This window comes from Cucumis melo, chromosome 8 (assembly GCF_025177605.1).
Source record: "Cucumis melo cultivar AY chromosome 8, USDA_Cmelo_AY_1.0, whole genome shotgun sequence".
NCBI classification, from domain to species: domain Eukaryota; kingdom Viridiplantae; phylum Streptophyta; class Magnoliopsida; order Cucurbitales; family Cucurbitaceae; genus Cucumis; species Cucumis melo.
Genome location: NC_066864.1, coordinates 3,674,036 through 3,692,504, shown reverse-complemented (window position 1 = coordinate 3,692,504; position 18,469 = coordinate 3,674,036). Strand labels below are relative to the sequence as shown.

Here is an 18,469-nt window from a genome sequence, read left to right as displayed (position 1 = left end):
GGCTTCGACTCGGCTTCGGCGTGCGAGAGACGGCTGCTCTGCGTCGGATCTACGCGGCGCGGCGTGACTGGCTGCAGATACGGCGCTCGGCTGCGCGGATGAGGAGCGGCTCTGGATTCGGCTTGCAGACGCGGCGCGGCTGGGATGGTGGTTCGGCTCTACTACGGCCGGCTCCGAGGGTTATTTTTTTTTGCAGATGGCGGCGGTGGCGTGCGGCGGCGGCGGCTAGGGTTTTTTTTTTTTCTTTCTTTTCTTTGGGAAGATGATGAGTCTCTTCAATTCCCAATGCCTCTTTTTAAAAGAAATAAAAAAATAATAAAAGAAATCCCTAAAACCCTCTTTCCTCTCTCCTCAATTAACCACCCTTGACCCTTTCCAAGGCCATTTATTTGTTAAGCCATTAATTTATTTCACCCCTAACTTCAAAATTAATATATAAAAACTTTAGTTTAATACTAATAATAAACACACTTAGTATTAATATTAATGGTCAAAACAAAAGGAAACCGAAATTGTTGGGCGTTACAGGAACACTATTGATGTTTTATATGGTGTGAGACTTTTATGTATATATAATATAGTTCTGCATGCTATTTTTCTTTTGTACAATGTCAACTTTTTACATTATGTCATGTCTCATTTTGTTTGTTAATTTTAATTCAACCACCAATATGCATCAATAAGAATAAAATAAATGAGAATCATAAAATTTATTGTCTTAATTTAGGGGTTAATTGCCCTTTTAAGTTTTGAAAATTTAAAGTTAATGTTCACTTTTAGTTTTAAGAGCATCTTGTTTTCAAGGTAGTTATATAGTTGTCTTTTATGTCTCTTGAATGATTAGTTGACTAAGAAAAAATTAATATAGTTGTTTTAAATGATGAGAAAAGGTTTGAAATTCTTACCTTGTAGATAGTAAACTCTATTATGATAGATTAATATGTGTAACATGATAGAATAAGTTGGATACTAAGTTGGATACTAATTAATATGTGTAACATGATAGGCGTCGGTCTTGATAAATAGTAGGGGTAAAAGAAGAAAAGAGAAGGAGGATTAGTTAGAAAAAGGCCCAGTAGAGAAGCAAGGCCCATGAATCTTACAAAATCTTGCACTTGTCTGTAGTGCAATGCCCAGATCTGTATTACTAAAGACTTTTGCCGCTTCTTAATTAGAGCCCTTCATTTCCAACAAAATACTTTGGACACAGTAAACAAATCCTTAACATCAACGTGCTTTCCCAAGACGTACGCTTCTCCAAGATTCTTAAATATATATACATTTCCATTTCCGCACTTCATATCAAATCTCTTTGCTTCTCTTCTCTTCTCCACATTCCCTTCATCTCCACTCCTAATAATTCACTCACAATAATGTCGGTGGTGCTCGCCAAGACCGACTCGGAGGTGAGCAGTCTGACCCCGTCGTCGCCGACACGCTCCCCCAGCTCTCGCCGCCCAGTTTACTATGTGCAGAGCCCGTCCCGTGATTCGCACGATGGAGAAAAGACTACCAACTCCTTCCATTCGAGCCCTGTTCTGAGCCCAATGGGGTCCCCCCCTCATTCCCATTCCAACTCTTCCTTGGGCCCCCACTCACGTGACTCCTCCTCCACCCGATTCTCCGCCTCCGTCAAGCCCGGATCTCGCAAGCCCGCCAATCACAAGATTCCCAAGCCTTGGAAGCGATTCGACGCCATTGAAGAAGAGCGCCTCCTCGATGACGACGGCTCCTCCGACGGCTTCACCCGCCGTTGCTACTTCCTTGCTTTTGTTATTAGTTTTGTGCTTCTTTTCTCTCTGTTTTCTCTCATTTTATGGGGTGCCAGCCGGCCTCAGAAACCTACCATTCTAATGAAAGTAAAACTCCCAATTTTCATTATACACATTAAAATTAATTTAGAAAAAAAAAAGTAATCAAGTGTGATTAATGAATTTTAAACTTAATTTTGGCAGAGCATTTTGTTTGACAAGTTCGTGATCCAAGCGGGGGCAGATTTTTCAGGGGTGGCCACCGGGTTGGTGACGATGAATGCGACGGTGAAGTTCATATTTAGAAATACGGCGACGTTTTTCGGAGTTCAAGTTACTTCCACTCCACTTCAGCTTTCGTATTCCCAGCTTACGCTCGCATCTGGAACAGTATGCAAATTCTTTAATCTCAAACTTTATTCCATTTCTAATGAATTTAAATCTCCCCGTATATCTAAACTCCTTTTCACTTCGGTTCATGAACAAGACAAGTACATATGTTGTTTTGTTCCTCAAAGTTAAATTAAGATTATATGCTTCGGATTCAGTAGATCTAATACATCCAAACCCAATAAATTCATTATTATTTTATTCAAATAAGTTAGTCCATTGGATAGTTTCTCTTTTCTATATTAATTTTAATATAATAATCAGCATTTTTAAACTTCCTACATTTACAAATTTTATATGTATATGTGTATATATACATAACGTATCAAGTAAATAAAGCCTTTTTTTTTTTTTTATTGTGGTTAAAATTGTAACTGATTTCGTAAGTTTTTAAAAGCAATTAAAAGCCAAGTAATTTTTTTTATATTCATTTATTTTATTTAGACTTTAATTAGTTTTTATTAAAAAACAAAATTATAATTCATAGTTAGGAAGAACTAAAATAAATAAATATATATATATATATATATATATAATATATATTATATATAACAAAATATTTATAACATATAGCAAAATTTCAGATTTTATCGAAAATAAACATTGATAGATGATATATATCAGTAACGATAAACAATAATACAAGTCTATCAATTTTTATCATTAATAAAATTCAAAATTTTGTGGTAAGTAAATATTTTAATTTATTTTACTATTTTTAATAATAACTAATCTAATAAATTAAATATATTAGGCTCCATTTTGGTAAGCCTTTTACTTTTTTGTTCAAATTATCGAGACTTTTGTTTATTTGTTATGTAATTTATTTTTATCGATGTTTTAAAATAAAGTAAAGTTTTAAATACTTAGGGTTTTCTATTGGGACCAAGAATTCATATGTTTTCTCTAATTAGATAAAGATCGTTTTAGATAAATGGTTTGAAAAAAATAGTAAATCAAAAGAAATAATCAAATTATTAAACAATATTTTTCGTTATAAAATTTGCATTTACCCTAACTTGTAAATGGACTACACATTAGCGATTTCTTTTATCATCTAATGCTACTAGGAAAATTTTATGAATTGATTTTTAGTTTTATAAATGCTAAATTAGATAGGCTATTATGTAAATATTGATTAACTTCCTCTACAAAAACACTAGAAACGAGAATGAAATGAAAAACTTGAGATGCATATGTATATAAAGAGGTAACAAAGGTGTTTAATAGGAAAATTAGAGACAAAATTAATTAGTTAAAAATGCAGATGCAAAAGTTCCACCAGAGGAGGAAGAGTCAACGGGGTATAACAGTAATGGTAAAAGGAAGCGGCATTCCGTTGTACGGCGGCGGAGCCAGCCTAGGTAGCGTGAATGGAAAACCGGTGGAACCGGTCCCAATGAACCTTCAATTTACTGTCCGGTCGAGAGCCAACGTGTTGGGAAAACTGGTGAAGCCCAAATTCTATAAGAGCGTCGATTGCAGCGTGCTGATGGACCCTACCAATATGAACAAGCCCATTTCTCTCAAGAACAAATGCACATACCGATCATCAGCTTAGAAATATATTATATATATATATTTTTTTTCTTTTATAAAAACTTGTTAGTTTATATTCAAATATCATTAGTGTTGATAGACACTAATATATTTTCTTTTATGATTTCATTTTGTTTTTTTTTTTTTTTTTTTTTGGTTATTATCTGTTTGTAAGAGAAGGGGTTTGGCCCTCCATATTTGAATTTGAAGGTTGAATGAAACATAAAAGGTTTTTGGATTGAGATTTTCAACAAGAGGAAGCTTCCCAGTTTAAGTGAATTACACCTATATGATCTGATCCAATATTTAATTTTCTATTTTGGGTGTTTGGTGATACCAAATTCTCTCATTATCTAAAATTATTTTCAAACATATATTATTAATTCATTTATTCAAAGTTAACTTTCTAGTAGTTATCTAATTTCCTTTCACACCTTAAACATGGACTTTTCTCTAACCTAATCGTGCTCTAAACAAAATTGGGATATTGACTTTGAAATCAGCAACCTATGTTTATATATAGTTGGTTGGATTTTCTTAAGGAAATGGATTTTTCTTGTTTTCGTGAAAAGCATGAACGTAAGAATGTAGATAACTTTAGTTGACTGTATTCTTCTTTCTTTTAATTTGGTTTCATGTTTATTAAATGTTTCAATTTAGTTATGCTATTATGTGTCTGGTTTAATTTGCTAATTTTTTTTAATCATGTTAAAAATTTGGTATTCGCAATATTTGTCAGGTTGCTTGTGGCGGGTGTTTTCCATGACATTTGTCATCATGTGCTTTAGTTGAACACACAGTTTGACGTTAGAATATAATGATTTTGCATAATTTATTTATCTGAAAAATTATGATTGTTTTATTCCCACGATTTTATTTTCTTTCTAGGATGTTGCAGATTTTTTTTATATAATTTATTTCCCTCCCTTTCGATTTTCATATTTAAGAGCGTATTGTACTTCTTTTAGAACTTGACCGCTTTGAAGGATATTGAAGTTATTTTATCCTGTGTGTTTGTTGAAAACTACAAATCTGTCAATCATTGAGATTGTGAAAAAAGTATTGTTGTTTAGATCTAAGTGTTGCTCTAGATCTACAACAACACTCTTAAGAAAAGCCTAAACTCATCAAATATTGAATAGGTCTTAATTGAAGGTATAAAGATAGAAGTGTCGAGATGGACTATCGCTTTTAAGTTGAGTCTAAAGGTTTGATTGAATTGACTTAAGAAAAAAAAAATATTTTTCTAAAAATTTATTTTTGTGAAAGTTCTTTAAAATACTATTACTGATTTTTTTCAAAATAACTTATTTTTTAAATTAAATATTTAAAAATATAAAGTATCGTTGAGAAAGAGAGAGTCTCATGCTTAGAAAAGCCTAAATGCTACTTTGTTAATCTTCCTATGCCTATGGGGAGCTTAAGTAAGTGGAAGGTGAATTAGTGCTATCACATTTAGGGGAGCCTAAATATCATCATTCTCTAAGTTGAGTTTTTGTTTATTTACAAATGAATATATCGTTGTAATTGTTTGACTTTATATTAATAAAAATATTTTTCTACAAACACATTGCTCCAAGACATAGATGGTGTTGCACCGAATTTAGTTACGAAACACTATGTTTATCTCTTATATTTTTAAAAGTTCACATATGTGTTAGCTACCTTTTGTTTTATAAATATTCCCTTTTAACATTTCTTTTACTCCTTCCCAAAAGAAAAAAATAATAATAATAAAAAGAAAGATTATTTTCTTTCCTAAATATTACTCAGTCATAACCCTTGAGAAGACGAACTGAAGAGAAATTATTTTGGTAAACGCTATTTAAATAGGCAAAAAGGTACAACACAGTTAACATGGCAAACGGCTAGTAAAGGGGTGGAAAAGTTTGTGACATTTGTCTAATACTGAATTGAAGCTTTTAGAATTTAATTAAATCCGAACATTAGGCTTAAATCATAAAAGGCTAAATGGATAGTGTTGAGAAATATATTGTATCTACACAATTTATTATATATATGTATTTATTTAATTAAAAATAAAGGTTGCTATTTTTATGATTATTATAACCCATAAATTGTAGTCAATTAATGGACAATGGGTCAAATTGCGAAAAGTAAATTGACCCATTTGAGGTGTATTTTCCATTAAAATGATTTAATTCTAATTTGGGTAGAGTTCAAATTATAAATGAGAAATCAATTTTTTTTTTTTTGTTTTATGAAAAAGATCTTCTAAAGATATTTGATAAAAAGTAGTACCCACAAAATTAATGAAATAATAAAACGTTCACATTTATGAATATAATTGGAAAGTAATAATAATAAAATATTATTTCCAATAAGAAGGAAAAAAATAGGTTTATATGTACAGTGGACCACACCAATTTGGTGTATCCATATCCATCAACTCAACCTCGTGTGCACCTATCTATCTCCACCAAATTACCTAATTATATCAAAATTTAATCAACAAATCAATTGAATCCTCCACCCTCCATTTTGATTGAAGATCTTTCTAAATTAAAATTCTTCAACCCCAAAAATATCCCTCCGTCTTTTCCGTTCACGGCCCTAATCCAACCGTGATCTGAAATCATCTGACCCTGACCCAATTGTCAGTGACCGACCAGTCAACTGCCCCTTTCTCCACTAGTTGAAGCAGCCTCTCCCTTGGAGAAGACGACGACCACGAACACGACGAATTCAACCAACAATTTGATTCCTCTTCATTTCTAGGATCCCTCTCTTGTGAATGAATCGATGCCCAATCTTCGAAATCGAAAGGACATCTTGGCGACGTCGATACTTCGTCCATTTCCCCCAATGGAACACACCTCCCGGAGTCTGCTACGAACGGGTGTTTTAGAAGCATATCGGCCGTCCATCTCTTTACTGGATCCTTCACCAAACATTTTCTGAGAAAGTCTTTCCCTTCTTCCGATAGATCTTTAGGGATTTCCGGCAATTCTTCTCCAATCCCAATTTTGATTAACAAAGCAAACACGTTGGATTCCGGCCGACAATTCCACGCGGGCTTCCCTGTGAACATCTCCACCACCGCGCATCCGACGGCCCATATGTCACACGGCGACTCATACTCATTATCGTTAAGCGATTCCGGCGACATGTACAGAGGAGAGCCTCTCAATTGAAATCTCCCTGTCTCTTCCCCTGTTTCTACCCTGTTCTTTCCCGCCTTCTTCGACAATCCGAAATCGGCAATCTTTGCATCGCCGTCACCAAACACGAGAATATTCCTAGGCTTAACATCGCAGTGAACAAACCCCTTTCCATGAATATACCGAAGCCCTTCAAGAATAGTCCTCGTGTACCGTCGAACCTCAAATTCCGGCAGCCGACCACCGCAGCTCTGTATTCTATCGGCTAAACTCCCACCAGTAGCATACTCGAGAAACAGATTGTAAAGCTCCTCGCCGTTCTCGACACTACAACTCTCCCCGAAACACCGAATAATTTGTGGGCAATCATCACCAAGAAGATCCAAAATTTGCTTCTCGTTCTTGAGCGAGGAAGAGCAAACAAGTTCAGAGGATTTAACGGCCATTAAGGGAGGAAATCGATCACCTGAAGAAGGCGTGGCCAAATTGATGGTAGCGAAACTTCCATGTCCAATCTCATGTCCTCGAACCCAATCCATGGTTGGGTAGAAATTAGAATTAAAAAAAAAAAAGCGTCGGCGGATTGTGGGTGGAAGAAGAGAAGAATGGAGAAAAGGAAAAGTGGTAAGTGACGAGAAATAGTTGTGGTTAAGGAAGGGGTGATTTATAGGAAAGGAAAGGTCTGAGGAGTCGGAATAAGAAAAGGAGGAAAAAAAGAGCACGTGATAAACTTAGAAATTGCATGCGGAGAGGAAGTATTTAAACGTAAGGTAGTATTTTAGAAACGTGGTTGATAATTGATATGGTGGACGTGGACCCTCCTATTTCTTTTTCCTTTTTTTTTTTTTTTTTTTTACTTAACCCCACGCGGATTTTATTTAAAAGCAATACCTCCTCTCTCTCTCTCTCTCTCTCTTTTCTTTTCCATTTCTATTTCTGTTTCTCTTTATTTATTCTGTTTAAATCACTAAACTGCCACCCCATTATTTATTACATGAGGAGTTTATTTAATAGTAATCAAATCAAAATAAGAAAATGCTTATATATATCCCTTTACCATTTCTTAATCCTAGGCTGTTTTGATCCAATTAAGGTCCAAAATCAAATAGCTAAAGGTAGAAGTTTTTCATCTTGGAGTAATGCATGTGTGAGATTGAATAAAATGAAGGCATAATTCTTCCATTCCAAGTCTGTGTCACTAAGGTTCAAGATCGTGTATCATGATTTTTCCGATCGTTTAAATTTGAACATTTAAAATGAAGTACATGATCATGTAAATCTACACTTCTGTCTTTCTTCTCGAGCCATCTCAGTGTATTGTATGCCCGAATCGAATGAATAAAGGTAGAATTCTTTCATTCTGGGACATGGTATGTCCGAGATCATGTATCAAAATCTACATGTTCGTTTATATACGATCATATATTGCATATGTATTGTCGATTTATTGCGTGTTGACTATGTAGTTTTGGTATTTTATATCATGGACCTAGAGGTTTTTTCTGTTTTCATAATTATTTTATAAGATGTAAATATTTTACGGTTTTTTATATTTAAGGATTTATTTACACTTTCATTTATGGCTACAATTTCTCCCTCCTATCCCCTCCCTTTACATAGTGTTCTACTCCCCTCTAACCCAATTTTTAATCTTTTTTACTCCTCTAATTAATGATATATTATATCTTATTTAATTTGCCGCTGCTGCTTCATAAGATTATAAGAAATTATTACTTATTTTGTATTTTTAAAAAGTTAAGGAACTTGTTAATAATTTCACTTATAAACTACTTTAATTGACATCAATTTGAAATTCATTTTCAATTCTCATTTATTTTCTTTTTCATTTCAATTTTTTAAACCTTTAGTTACATACCACTTTTTTTTTTTCCTTTATTAAATCTCTGCTTGGAATATAATATATTCCTCTCTATGAAAGTCTACTTTCCTTTTATAGGTTTAAAATTAAAAACATGTTTTCCTAACAAAATATCCCCATTTTGTATGGTACCTCTCTCTCTCTATGGAAACTTTCACTGGGGGGATGAGCAATAGTAAAATAGTTGTTAAACAAACACATTTCAAAAAGTGTACTAAAAAAGAGAATAAATATATGTTTTTTCAGCTAAAGCTAGAATAAACATAGAATAAAAGAATCAATTGGAAAATAATGTCGATTGACTGAAAATTTTATACTATGAAATTGAATATATGAACAAGCTAAGCTCCTTCACAATGTAGTGGATGCAATGATCTTCCATTAGAAAAAACAAATATTCATTACCCAAGAAAAGTTTAGTTCTTTTAATATGTCAAAAGCAGTAAATCTTTTAATTTTTTTTTTTTAAAAAAATTAATAAGCATGGTTATTTACTAGAACAATAACTTCCTATCATTAAAAGTTAAATAAGAACCAATTTATAAGGATGTGTCTTAAAGTTAAAGTAGAAAACGAAGGATGAATTAGTCAACCGTAATTGACTTAAACTATCTATTTTTCTGGTTAGGGATTAAAGGAAAAATGAATGTAGATGGCATATATGTAAAGCCAATAATAACTTAGAAGGAAAGTGAAAATGGAGGCCTCCATTAAAAGCCCTATTGATTGAGTTTGAGTATTCAAAAAGAAAAATAATAGCAGCCCCCACCTTATAAATCCACTTTATGCTCTATTTTTATTTTTATTTTTTTCATTTTCTTTTTACAAAATCATCACTATCCATGCCATCAATTATTGGTTGCAGGTACTTTGCACATTGAGGTGAGGTGACAAAAGAGTATCATATATTTTATTTGTAATTTTGTTTTGTTCACATTACCTTTTATTATTTTATTGATTAAGAATCTAAGAGTAAAATTGATTAAAAAAAAAAATTAGAATATGAAAAATGTTTAGAATATGACGAATTTGAATGCACCAACCCCCATATACCGAAATGATGTGTCATGGGTATCATTAGCAAAAACTAAAAGTAGGATGATCATCCAAAATTATAAAACGGGTAATGAAAATGCTTTAAGAGTTTGTCAAATAAACTATCATCTTGAATGAGTGATTCAAACACCTTAACAAATTGGAAGTAGGAATCTTTTGTTAATGTATTAACTCATAATAAACCCTACTATGACATATGGATTAAAATTATAGCTTATTGGATAATATCCTAATTAGGTCATAAACCTTTAAAGTTGGAGTTCATTATATCCAACCCGTAAAAGTATATTAAGAAAATGGACTAATTGAGGCGACGTCATATTTTAAAATATTTTATGTGATATAATTAATGTCATATGCCTTTTGGAATATAATAGCATAGTATAGTATATGTTAACTTTTCTTATTTGTTAATTTATCATAGCTACGTTGTTTTGGAAATAATGGGGATAAGTCGTACAACATGGATAAAGCAGCTCTGGCAGCCACGTTTTTTCTTTTTTCTTTTTTCTTTTTTTTTTTTGTTACTTAATTGTTGACTTATAAAAAAGCCTATTCTTTTTTCTTTAGAATTTCCCATGTTGAATACATTTTTAGAATAAATCCATACTAAAATGAATTACACATAATTAAAATACACAATCATAACAATTGAAAAGAAGATCCTAAAACGAAAAAAAAAATTAACATCTCACAAATGATAAGATTCATATTAGTTACAAGTACATTGGTCGAGGTTGGTTAGCTAATCAACACGTTGGAAAATGAAGATATCAAAATAAGAATTTTTGTTTTTTATTTTTACAAGATCGTGAAAGTTGTTTAAACTTAAATAGAGAATTATTAGTTAATTAATCATAGGTTGGGTGATTGTAAGTTGTTTTTGATCATAATTTTAATTGTAATTGCTTATATGGTTCAGTCCCTTTGTTTATATTGTTGGATGATTATGTTTGGTGTGAAGTAAAAGCCTTTGCTTCTCTTCAAAATTTGGATGAATAATATATTTTGATTGTGGGGAGAGAGAAGAGAAGAGAAGAGAATTAGGGTGAAGAAGAGTTAAAAAGTAGAGTTTGTAGTTGTCGGCGGAATATTGAGGGATCACACAGCCACATGAATCACATCATAAAGATTATATAAGGCATATGGAGACGCGTTGTTAGTGTAATGGGTCCATTTGACAGCTAAAATGTACTTTAATAAGTACAACCCCTTTTTACAAAATGCCTACTTCCCTCCTCCTCATTTACTCTCTCTCTCTAGTACTCCAACAAACACTTCATTTCGTTTCTTTTCTTTTCCTTCAAGTCTCATTATATTTTATTCTCATTCCACTTCCACCCCTTCCCCCTTCTTCCCACTTTGATAATGAAATCTGGTTTTCTTTTTAAATCAATCTCAAAACTTGCACCTACCAAATAATTGTGTCAATTATTACATCATAGTCTTTTTCAACCGATAATGTGATTATGAAAACTCATTCCACCACCTTACTCCTTATTTAAAAAAAAAAAAAAAAAAAAAAAAAAAAAAAATCTTTTTCATTCTGTCAAGTCTAGGGTCGTGATTTTCTTTCTTTTTTTCTTTTTCACTCAGATTATTTATATACCGTCATTGAAGATTTTAGGTACGAATCTATCTTAAATTTATGATTAAGTTTTGAATAATTGGACAAGAAATTAAAGGATGGCACAACATAATTAATTTAGTACAGCTAAGGTATGATAGAAGGTGTACTATTTAAAAAGTAAATACCCGGTAATATAGTGCTATAAAGTTCACAAGTACAAGTAGTTCCCATAATAATTAAGAACATGTAGAGTATAGTATAGGAATATTAAAAGGGGAGGGCCAGAGGAGAGTGTTTTTCTTTTTTTCCTTCTCTTTATTTGAATGGAGGCAGATATTTTAAGAACACGTGGGTGGGGGTGGGGGTGGTGTTTACTGCTACCAAACCAACCAATTCATAGGCATTATAATTTATGGAGTGTGTTGAAGCATTGGCAGCGAAGCTTCTTTTATCTTCTCATGATTCCACACCACCGTCTTTTTGATATATAATGGGAAGACTTTGTAATTTTTTCTTTTATGACCTCCATATGAACCCAATTTCGATGGTCAAAACTAGAGCCTTTTCATTATTACACAAATTGATTAATCTGAGTCAAAATTGAAACCCTACTTCTTCGTCTCAATGGCCCTTTCACACCATCCATTCTTTGGTCTGCTTTTTTTTTTTTTTTTTTATTTCCTCATGTCATCACTACCAAGTTGCTGATCTTATAATTAATATGTCAATTAAATATGCTATTTGGATTAAACTGTTGGAATCTTTTTATTCTAATATAAAAATGGAATTTGTTGAGGATTTGCAAATATTTATTTATCATCGATATATCAAAATTTGACATTATAATTAGTAAGAAAATAACTAAATATATGATTACTGAAATCTTTTATGGTATCATTGATTCATCCTATAAGTTTTATTAATTTAACATATATACATTAAAAAAATAACAATAACAATAATTTAACATACAAGTCAATCACCTAGAAAAGAGAATAGCAAATGTTTAAGGAATTCATATTGGAATTCTTTTCAAAGTCAAAAAATGTGCTGATTTTAACAATAAATTAATATATATAGGGAACCCCAATTTGGTCTTAATTATCTCATGTTGGAGAATCATAAATTAGTAGTATTAAAAGTTTAGACGTTGTACAAATGGCAGCAATTTGCTGAATGCGTACACACTTTGTTTCAAATTAATATTTTTATTCAAAATTTTCTTCATATGATAAAAAAAAATTAAAAAAAAAGAAAAAACAGTTTATATACACTTTTTTTTATATTACGAATATAACAAATATAACAAACAATTAATAATACCATACAGCTATTAAAATGTTATCAGAAGATTATATATTCTTAAATTTGAGACTGAGAGCCTTAGCTTCGCTTTAAGAATGAATTTATTTGTTTGACGGTAAATTCTCTCAACATCAAATTGGCTGCATAAACAAACAATTAAATAATAATTTTGTGAGAAGAAAAACTAACTCTTTTTTTTTTTGCTTTAAAAAACGAATTTAAAAAACATTTGAACATCAGCCTTCAGGTACAAAGTTGACTGAAGTTGACCATAACAAATCCTTACAAAGTTCACAAATTCCAACGAAAACATTTATCATCTTCATTTTTCCTTTTAAGTTCAACGATACAATTACAAATTTGGGAGTATAAAAGACGAGCGTGTTTTGGTACGTAGATTTTTAAAGTCTACTTTTTAATGACAAGTGTCTTCCATAAAACTATGAACCGCATCTTTTTAGTTTTTAAATTTTTAAAAACAAATCTTTCAAAATATAAAATTATTCTTTTCGTTACCTTTTTCTTTTTTTTTTTTGATCAAATACATCGGATTTTGAGATTATTCTAATATTCATTTAAATTTTTACTTCTATCTTATTATATTTTAAAATAATTCTTCTAAATATCATCATAATTTTATATATTTTAAAAATCAAGAAATTAGATGTACCTATTCAATTTCAGGATCTCTTACTCCTTTCGGGATCCAATTCAATATAATTATGTTTCGTAATTTTATGATTCAATTTTTTTTTTTAATTTTAGAACAGATTTTTAAATACAAATCACAAGAATTTTTATTTTCCTTCGAATCTTTCATCGAGAGGTAAAGGATTAAATCATTTAAGAAATAAAGTTTTTTATTGAAATATCAATCAACCTGAAGGATCTCTTACCTATTAAGGAATTAATAGAACGAGTGAACTAAACTATATCTACTATGATCGAACACAAGTATTATTCAAACTTTAATTTAATTAAAAAGGTATTATATGCTCTAAAATCTTGTCTTACATTTAGACGTGGGTGATGTAAAGTCTTTTTAACCTATGAATTCAAACTTGGTTGCAAATGACACAGAATTTCAGAATTCAATTGAAAAAAAAAAAGAAGAGTTAGTTGAAAGCAATAATTAAAACGAAAAATTGTGATAAGGTAATAAGTTACCCTACAAACAAGGCAGGCATCTATTTTAAGAAACATGAATTAGGAAAAAGAATATTTCAATTCTTTGCATCTAAACTTGAAATGGCTGCGCTTGCAGATGCATAGAACCTATTTCCGGAGCCGCCGGTGCGTGACTGCATACATATCTATAGGGCGGGCGGCACCGGTCAATTTGGTTATTGACCTAACCGACTTGTAAGTTGTAACCCAAACCAACCCAATTGGATCTGTCCCACAATCCGTTTCCGACAAGTTTCCTTTCCCAGGGTTGGGCCCTCAGGTAGCCGTGTTTGATTTTGACTCCCTCCATTACACATCTGCCCTCCACGTGCCCTTTCTTCTTGCTTTCCAGGTTTTCTCCGCCGTCTCCTCTTTTATTATTCATTCACAGATTTACTGTCATTTCTTTCCACATTGACAGACAGAAAAACACGAGACTACGTATATATATATATATATATATATATATATATTTATATTTATAAACATATATGTTTATTAAATTAAAAAGATTGGATGCACAGCCTCACGGGCCTCATTATTAGAGGGAAATTAGAAAAATAGACAAACTGGGTGTGGGTGGATAAAAACAACTTTTGAGATTTGTTGATAATCATCAAATATTTAAATAAATTAAGGGCATTTTTAGTTTTGGGAGGAAAAACAAACAAATAAATAATAGAACTATGAAGGGGGTATATATATATATATTTGGGATGATCGTTGATATTTTGAGTTGGGACAATGTGGTTTGATGAATAAGGGCGAGAGTGACGTGGGGATGCAAATAATTGATATTTTTTTGATCCAAGTGGTTTATTTTTGTAGTTCACACCGTTACCACAAACACAGGAAATAGAATTTAGAAATTAGGGCGGCTAGTCAACTAATTCCTTACAATTTTGTAATTGACATTTACTTGTTTGCAACTGCTAGTGTGGTGACTGGTGTATATATATTGAAAACTTCATTAAAAAAACATGTTTTGAGTTTTGTTATCTTCCTCCCTATTGTGTTGTTGAGGTTGGTTGCAAAAAAGCTAGATAGTGACCTGTTAAAATCTACGGTTTTGAAAGGCCTAACAAATGAATATATAGCCACAAGTTGAATGAGTAGAATTTGTAAACACTGGTTCAGCCATGTATTGAAACAACCACTTGAACATTTTTTCCCCTTTTTCATTTTTAATATATTAATCTTATGAAATAAAATAATCCAACCATTCATCTCTAGAATTAGTTTTTTTTTTGCACATAATCTAATTCGTATCCATCTCTCTAAATATTTACAAAAAATGGAAATGAAGAAACTTTACTATTTGCTCGACTCAATGGTTTTCAAAGGGTTTTGTAGAGAGTTTTATGTGGGGGGATAGAAGTCAAATAGGAAAAATGATGGGGACAAAGTTGTTTGCATCTCTTGCTGCCCTTGTGAACAATATGCCTAAATTCTATCATTAGATTTTTGAATTACCAAAATCTTCCAATCATCTTTTACCACCTGTATAGAGTTTTATGTTTTCATGTAATGGCAAATGATTGTTGGTGTTTGGATTCAGACGATCCATTCAACCTTAACGATAGGAAATTTGTAGAGTGAAACTAGAGAACACAATGCAATTCCTCAAATGTAGACTTTATGAAAACGGAAGCCCAATTATAGGGGAAATTGAGATGTATAAGGTACATTCTTTAAAGTTTGATTTGAATGACAAGAATCGATTTTTTTAAAGAATTTTAGCAACCCCCTCCCTTGCCCCTGAAGTCCAAAATACCTAAGCCCAAAACCATTTGGATTTATGGTGGGTTGGGCTTAGGAAGAAAGCCCAATTAATTTAGGAATGGGGATTTAACTAGGAAGCCCAGATTTGAGTTGAAAAACCCACATCTTTATCTCTATTTCCCTTCTTTATTATCTCCTTCCCTTTCGAGAATCGTCTCCCAGCACCTATTCTTTGACTTTTCCAATCCAAAAACTAGGGGTATAATTTAGTTGGATCAGGTCAGTTTTCGACCCGAAGTATGATTCCTATACTAACAGTGCCCGACTTGACCCGACACTCGGGTCGGGTCTCTCTCTCTCTCTCTCTCTCTCTCTCTCTCTCTTAGTACATGAATTTAACTTAGAGGTATTGAACTTGCATCAATAATTTCATGCCACGTATGCATAAGTTCCAACATAAATTCACGTAACAATTTTGTAAAGCTAAACACACACGTGACCATGAATATCGTTCTTAAACTTGCATAATAAATCACACACAAAAGAAGTATTCTTAATTTACATAAATCATACATGACATTCTCTTTCGCCTACAATTGAATTCATTGTCTACTTTACGTCTTGTTTGTATAACCCAAAGTGCATCATTCAAGTCTCTAAAAAAAATTCAATATTTAACAAGTTAACAATTTAAAACAAAAAAATGTAAATAAAGATTTGAGAGTAGAGATTTAGACCATAGAATCATATTCAAATTCTCAAATGTAGCTTCTATCTCCTCTCCTACGTCTATGAATTTTATATCAAAATGACAAGCTATTAACTTAAATGAGATCATTTGAATGCGAAAAGAACACTACCTTCGTTAATTTCTTAAGGTCTGTCAATTTCTTCAATCATGTCATCCAAAGGTTTAGATTGAATATAATTTTAAGCACGAATGAGCTCCTCTGCAGTCGGAGGAGTTAATGAATTTTGAAAAGAATCTAACACCCGTCCTCCTGTGCGATTTAGATAGCATCATTAATATAAGAATATTGTAAATGTCCTGACTACTTGGCTAATAATCTTAAATCGAGAGGAATTCACCTTCCATTAATTTAGCAAATCTAGATATCCATCTTCTCTGCGACCACCCAATATCCACCAATTTAGCAAATCTAAAAATAATTATTATAATACCCCACACTTAAATTAATTAAAAGTTCTTTGAATAATAATAATAATAATAATTAAAAAGTCCATATCATATTGACTATAAAATATAATATATGTACGGAAAATTATGAAATTTACTTAGGTTAACAACTGAGTTATTTGTTCTCTCCAAACTAATAAGATATACATATTATTAAGTATATGATTTTTTAAAAAAGATATTTTATAAACATTTACAAAAATGTAGAAATATCCATAAATATTGAATATTGATATCAAATATTTTAATTTAATGGAGATATGAGGGCAGGGCACATAAACAGATTTCATCTTTGTGTTTAACCAAATGGTATCATTAAAGTTACCTCGCATTGTTTCTTCGTAAATCCATCCACCCATCGTTAAAGTTACCTTGACATGTTTCTTGATTTGATATGATCTTTTTTTGCAATTAATTAAATTACTAAATTATGAATGCATATCCACAAAATAATTACATATCACTTATTTTTCAAGATAAACAATCAAACCAAATTCTGGTCGAAGATGGCTTTCCTGATTTGATTTAGGTTCAATCTTTTAAAATTTAAAATTTTTCATAAACATTTGAAATAGTATAATATTTTTTAAAATTTACATTTTAAACCAATAATTGTATCGATTTAAGCATAAATTTTGAGCCGTTTAAACACTTAATTTAATTTTTGAACTAAATTGACACAATTTAAATTCTCAATTTTCATTTGTGTATCCAAATAAAACATAGAAGATTTATATTGACGTAGATTTGAAATTTAAATCGATATAATTATTAATTTATAATTTAAATGAATGTAATTATTATGTGAAGATGTATACAGCACAGTGTAAATGGATATTTTATCAATTTTTAAACCAAACAATTAGTTAAGATATGAAAATAAATGAAATGAAAGTGATATAGTTATTAAATGAAAGTTGGAGGTGACATGAAAGACATTAAATAATAGAAGACAAAGCAATGTAGCTGGCAGGATAGGACATGGGAGGACCATCCCTCCAATTATTTACCCTGTCGTGACATCAACTACAGTGCCCTCCCAATATACCAATCTATTCACTTCACTTTTCTAACCTCTCTCTATATCTAGATTTTCTTTCTCCAAATTTAAACTCTAAATCAATAATTATATTAATTTAAACCATAAATATCTATAAATCCATCTAAATACATTTAATAAAAGATGAGGATCTTAATAATACAACTATTAATTTAAAGTTTAAAGTGACACATCAATATAATTTGAAGATATAAATTGATATTTCTTTTTTTTAAGGAAGATCACATGTCCTGACAATAAAAAAAAAAAAGAAAAGAAAAGAAAAAGTAAAGGCATTAAATGAGAAATTTATACTCCCAAATTATAAGCATTTAAAAGGAACATAATAAAAACAAAAGGGGTTTAAAATCTATTTTCTAAAAGGCTAAAATAAATAAGAAATATAAAAGGATAAAACTAAAAAAATTGAATTTTGAAAAACAAAATTAAACGTTTTCCAGTTCTGGTCTAAAAGCTGAAAAGTGATATTTTTTTTTGGAACGGTAGCTTTTTCTTTTATAATACTAAAAGTAAAATAAAACAAAAAAATTAATTAGTTATCAAACTAATTCCTTTCTTCTTTTTATAAAACAACATTTAGGTGTAATCTAATCCTATATTTCATTAGCTGTTTTTCTTTTTGTCGTGATTTTAGTGGCGGGCTCTTTTGGTCATAGAAAATAATTTCAACGTTTCATTGATTTTATAGATTTTATTGATGTTTTGGCCTT

General features: G+C 31.2%; 2 protein-coding genes across 2 annotated transcripts; one reads left to right on the top strand and one right to left on the bottom strand.

The window, feature by feature from the left end:
• The first annotated feature begins 1,289 nt into the window (after nt 1–1,289).
• Nucleotides 1,290–3,931, top strand: LOC103484782 (uncharacterized). Its single transcript, XM_008442067.3, has 3 exons — nt 1,290–1,859; nt 1,956–2,141; nt 3,409–3,931. Exons 1-3 carry the CDS (start codon nt 1,374–1,376, stop codon nt 3,700–3,702), a joined length of 966 nt encoding a protein of 321 aa, XP_008440289.1. The 5' UTR covers nt 1,290–1,373; the 3' UTR covers nt 3,703–3,931.
• A 2,019-nt stretch (nt 3,932–5,950) lies between these two features.
• On the bottom strand, nt 5,951–7,696 carry LOC103484781 (mitogen-activated protein kinase kinase kinase 20-like). The gene has a single exon (XM_008442066.3). The coding sequence runs from the start codon at nt 7,339–7,341 to the stop codon at nt 6,277–6,279; it is 1,065 nt and encodes a 354-aa protein (XP_008440288.1). The 5' UTR covers nt 7,342–7,696; the 3' UTR covers nt 5,951–6,276.
• Nucleotides 7,697–18,469: the final 10,773 nt, after the last annotated feature.

Excerpts from the sequence above, each read along its gene's own strand:
- LOC103484781 (XM_008442066.3), bottom strand. The coding sequence starts at position 7,341 with ATGGATTGGGTTCGAGGACATGAGATTGGACATGGAAGTTTCGCTACC.
- LOC103484782 (XM_008442067.3), top strand. The coding sequence starts at position 1,374 with ATGTCGGTGGTGCTCGCCAAGACCGACTCGGAGGTGAGCAGTCTGACC. Across the intron at positions 1,860-1,955 it reads AACCTACCATTCTAATGAAA|AGCATTTTGTTTGACAAGTT; the intron begins GTAAAACTCCCA and ends TAATTTTGGCAG. Across the intron at positions 2,142-3,408 it reads TTACGCTCGCATCTGGAACA|ATGCAAAAGTTCCACCAGAG; the intron begins GTATGCAAATTC and ends TTAAAAATGCAG.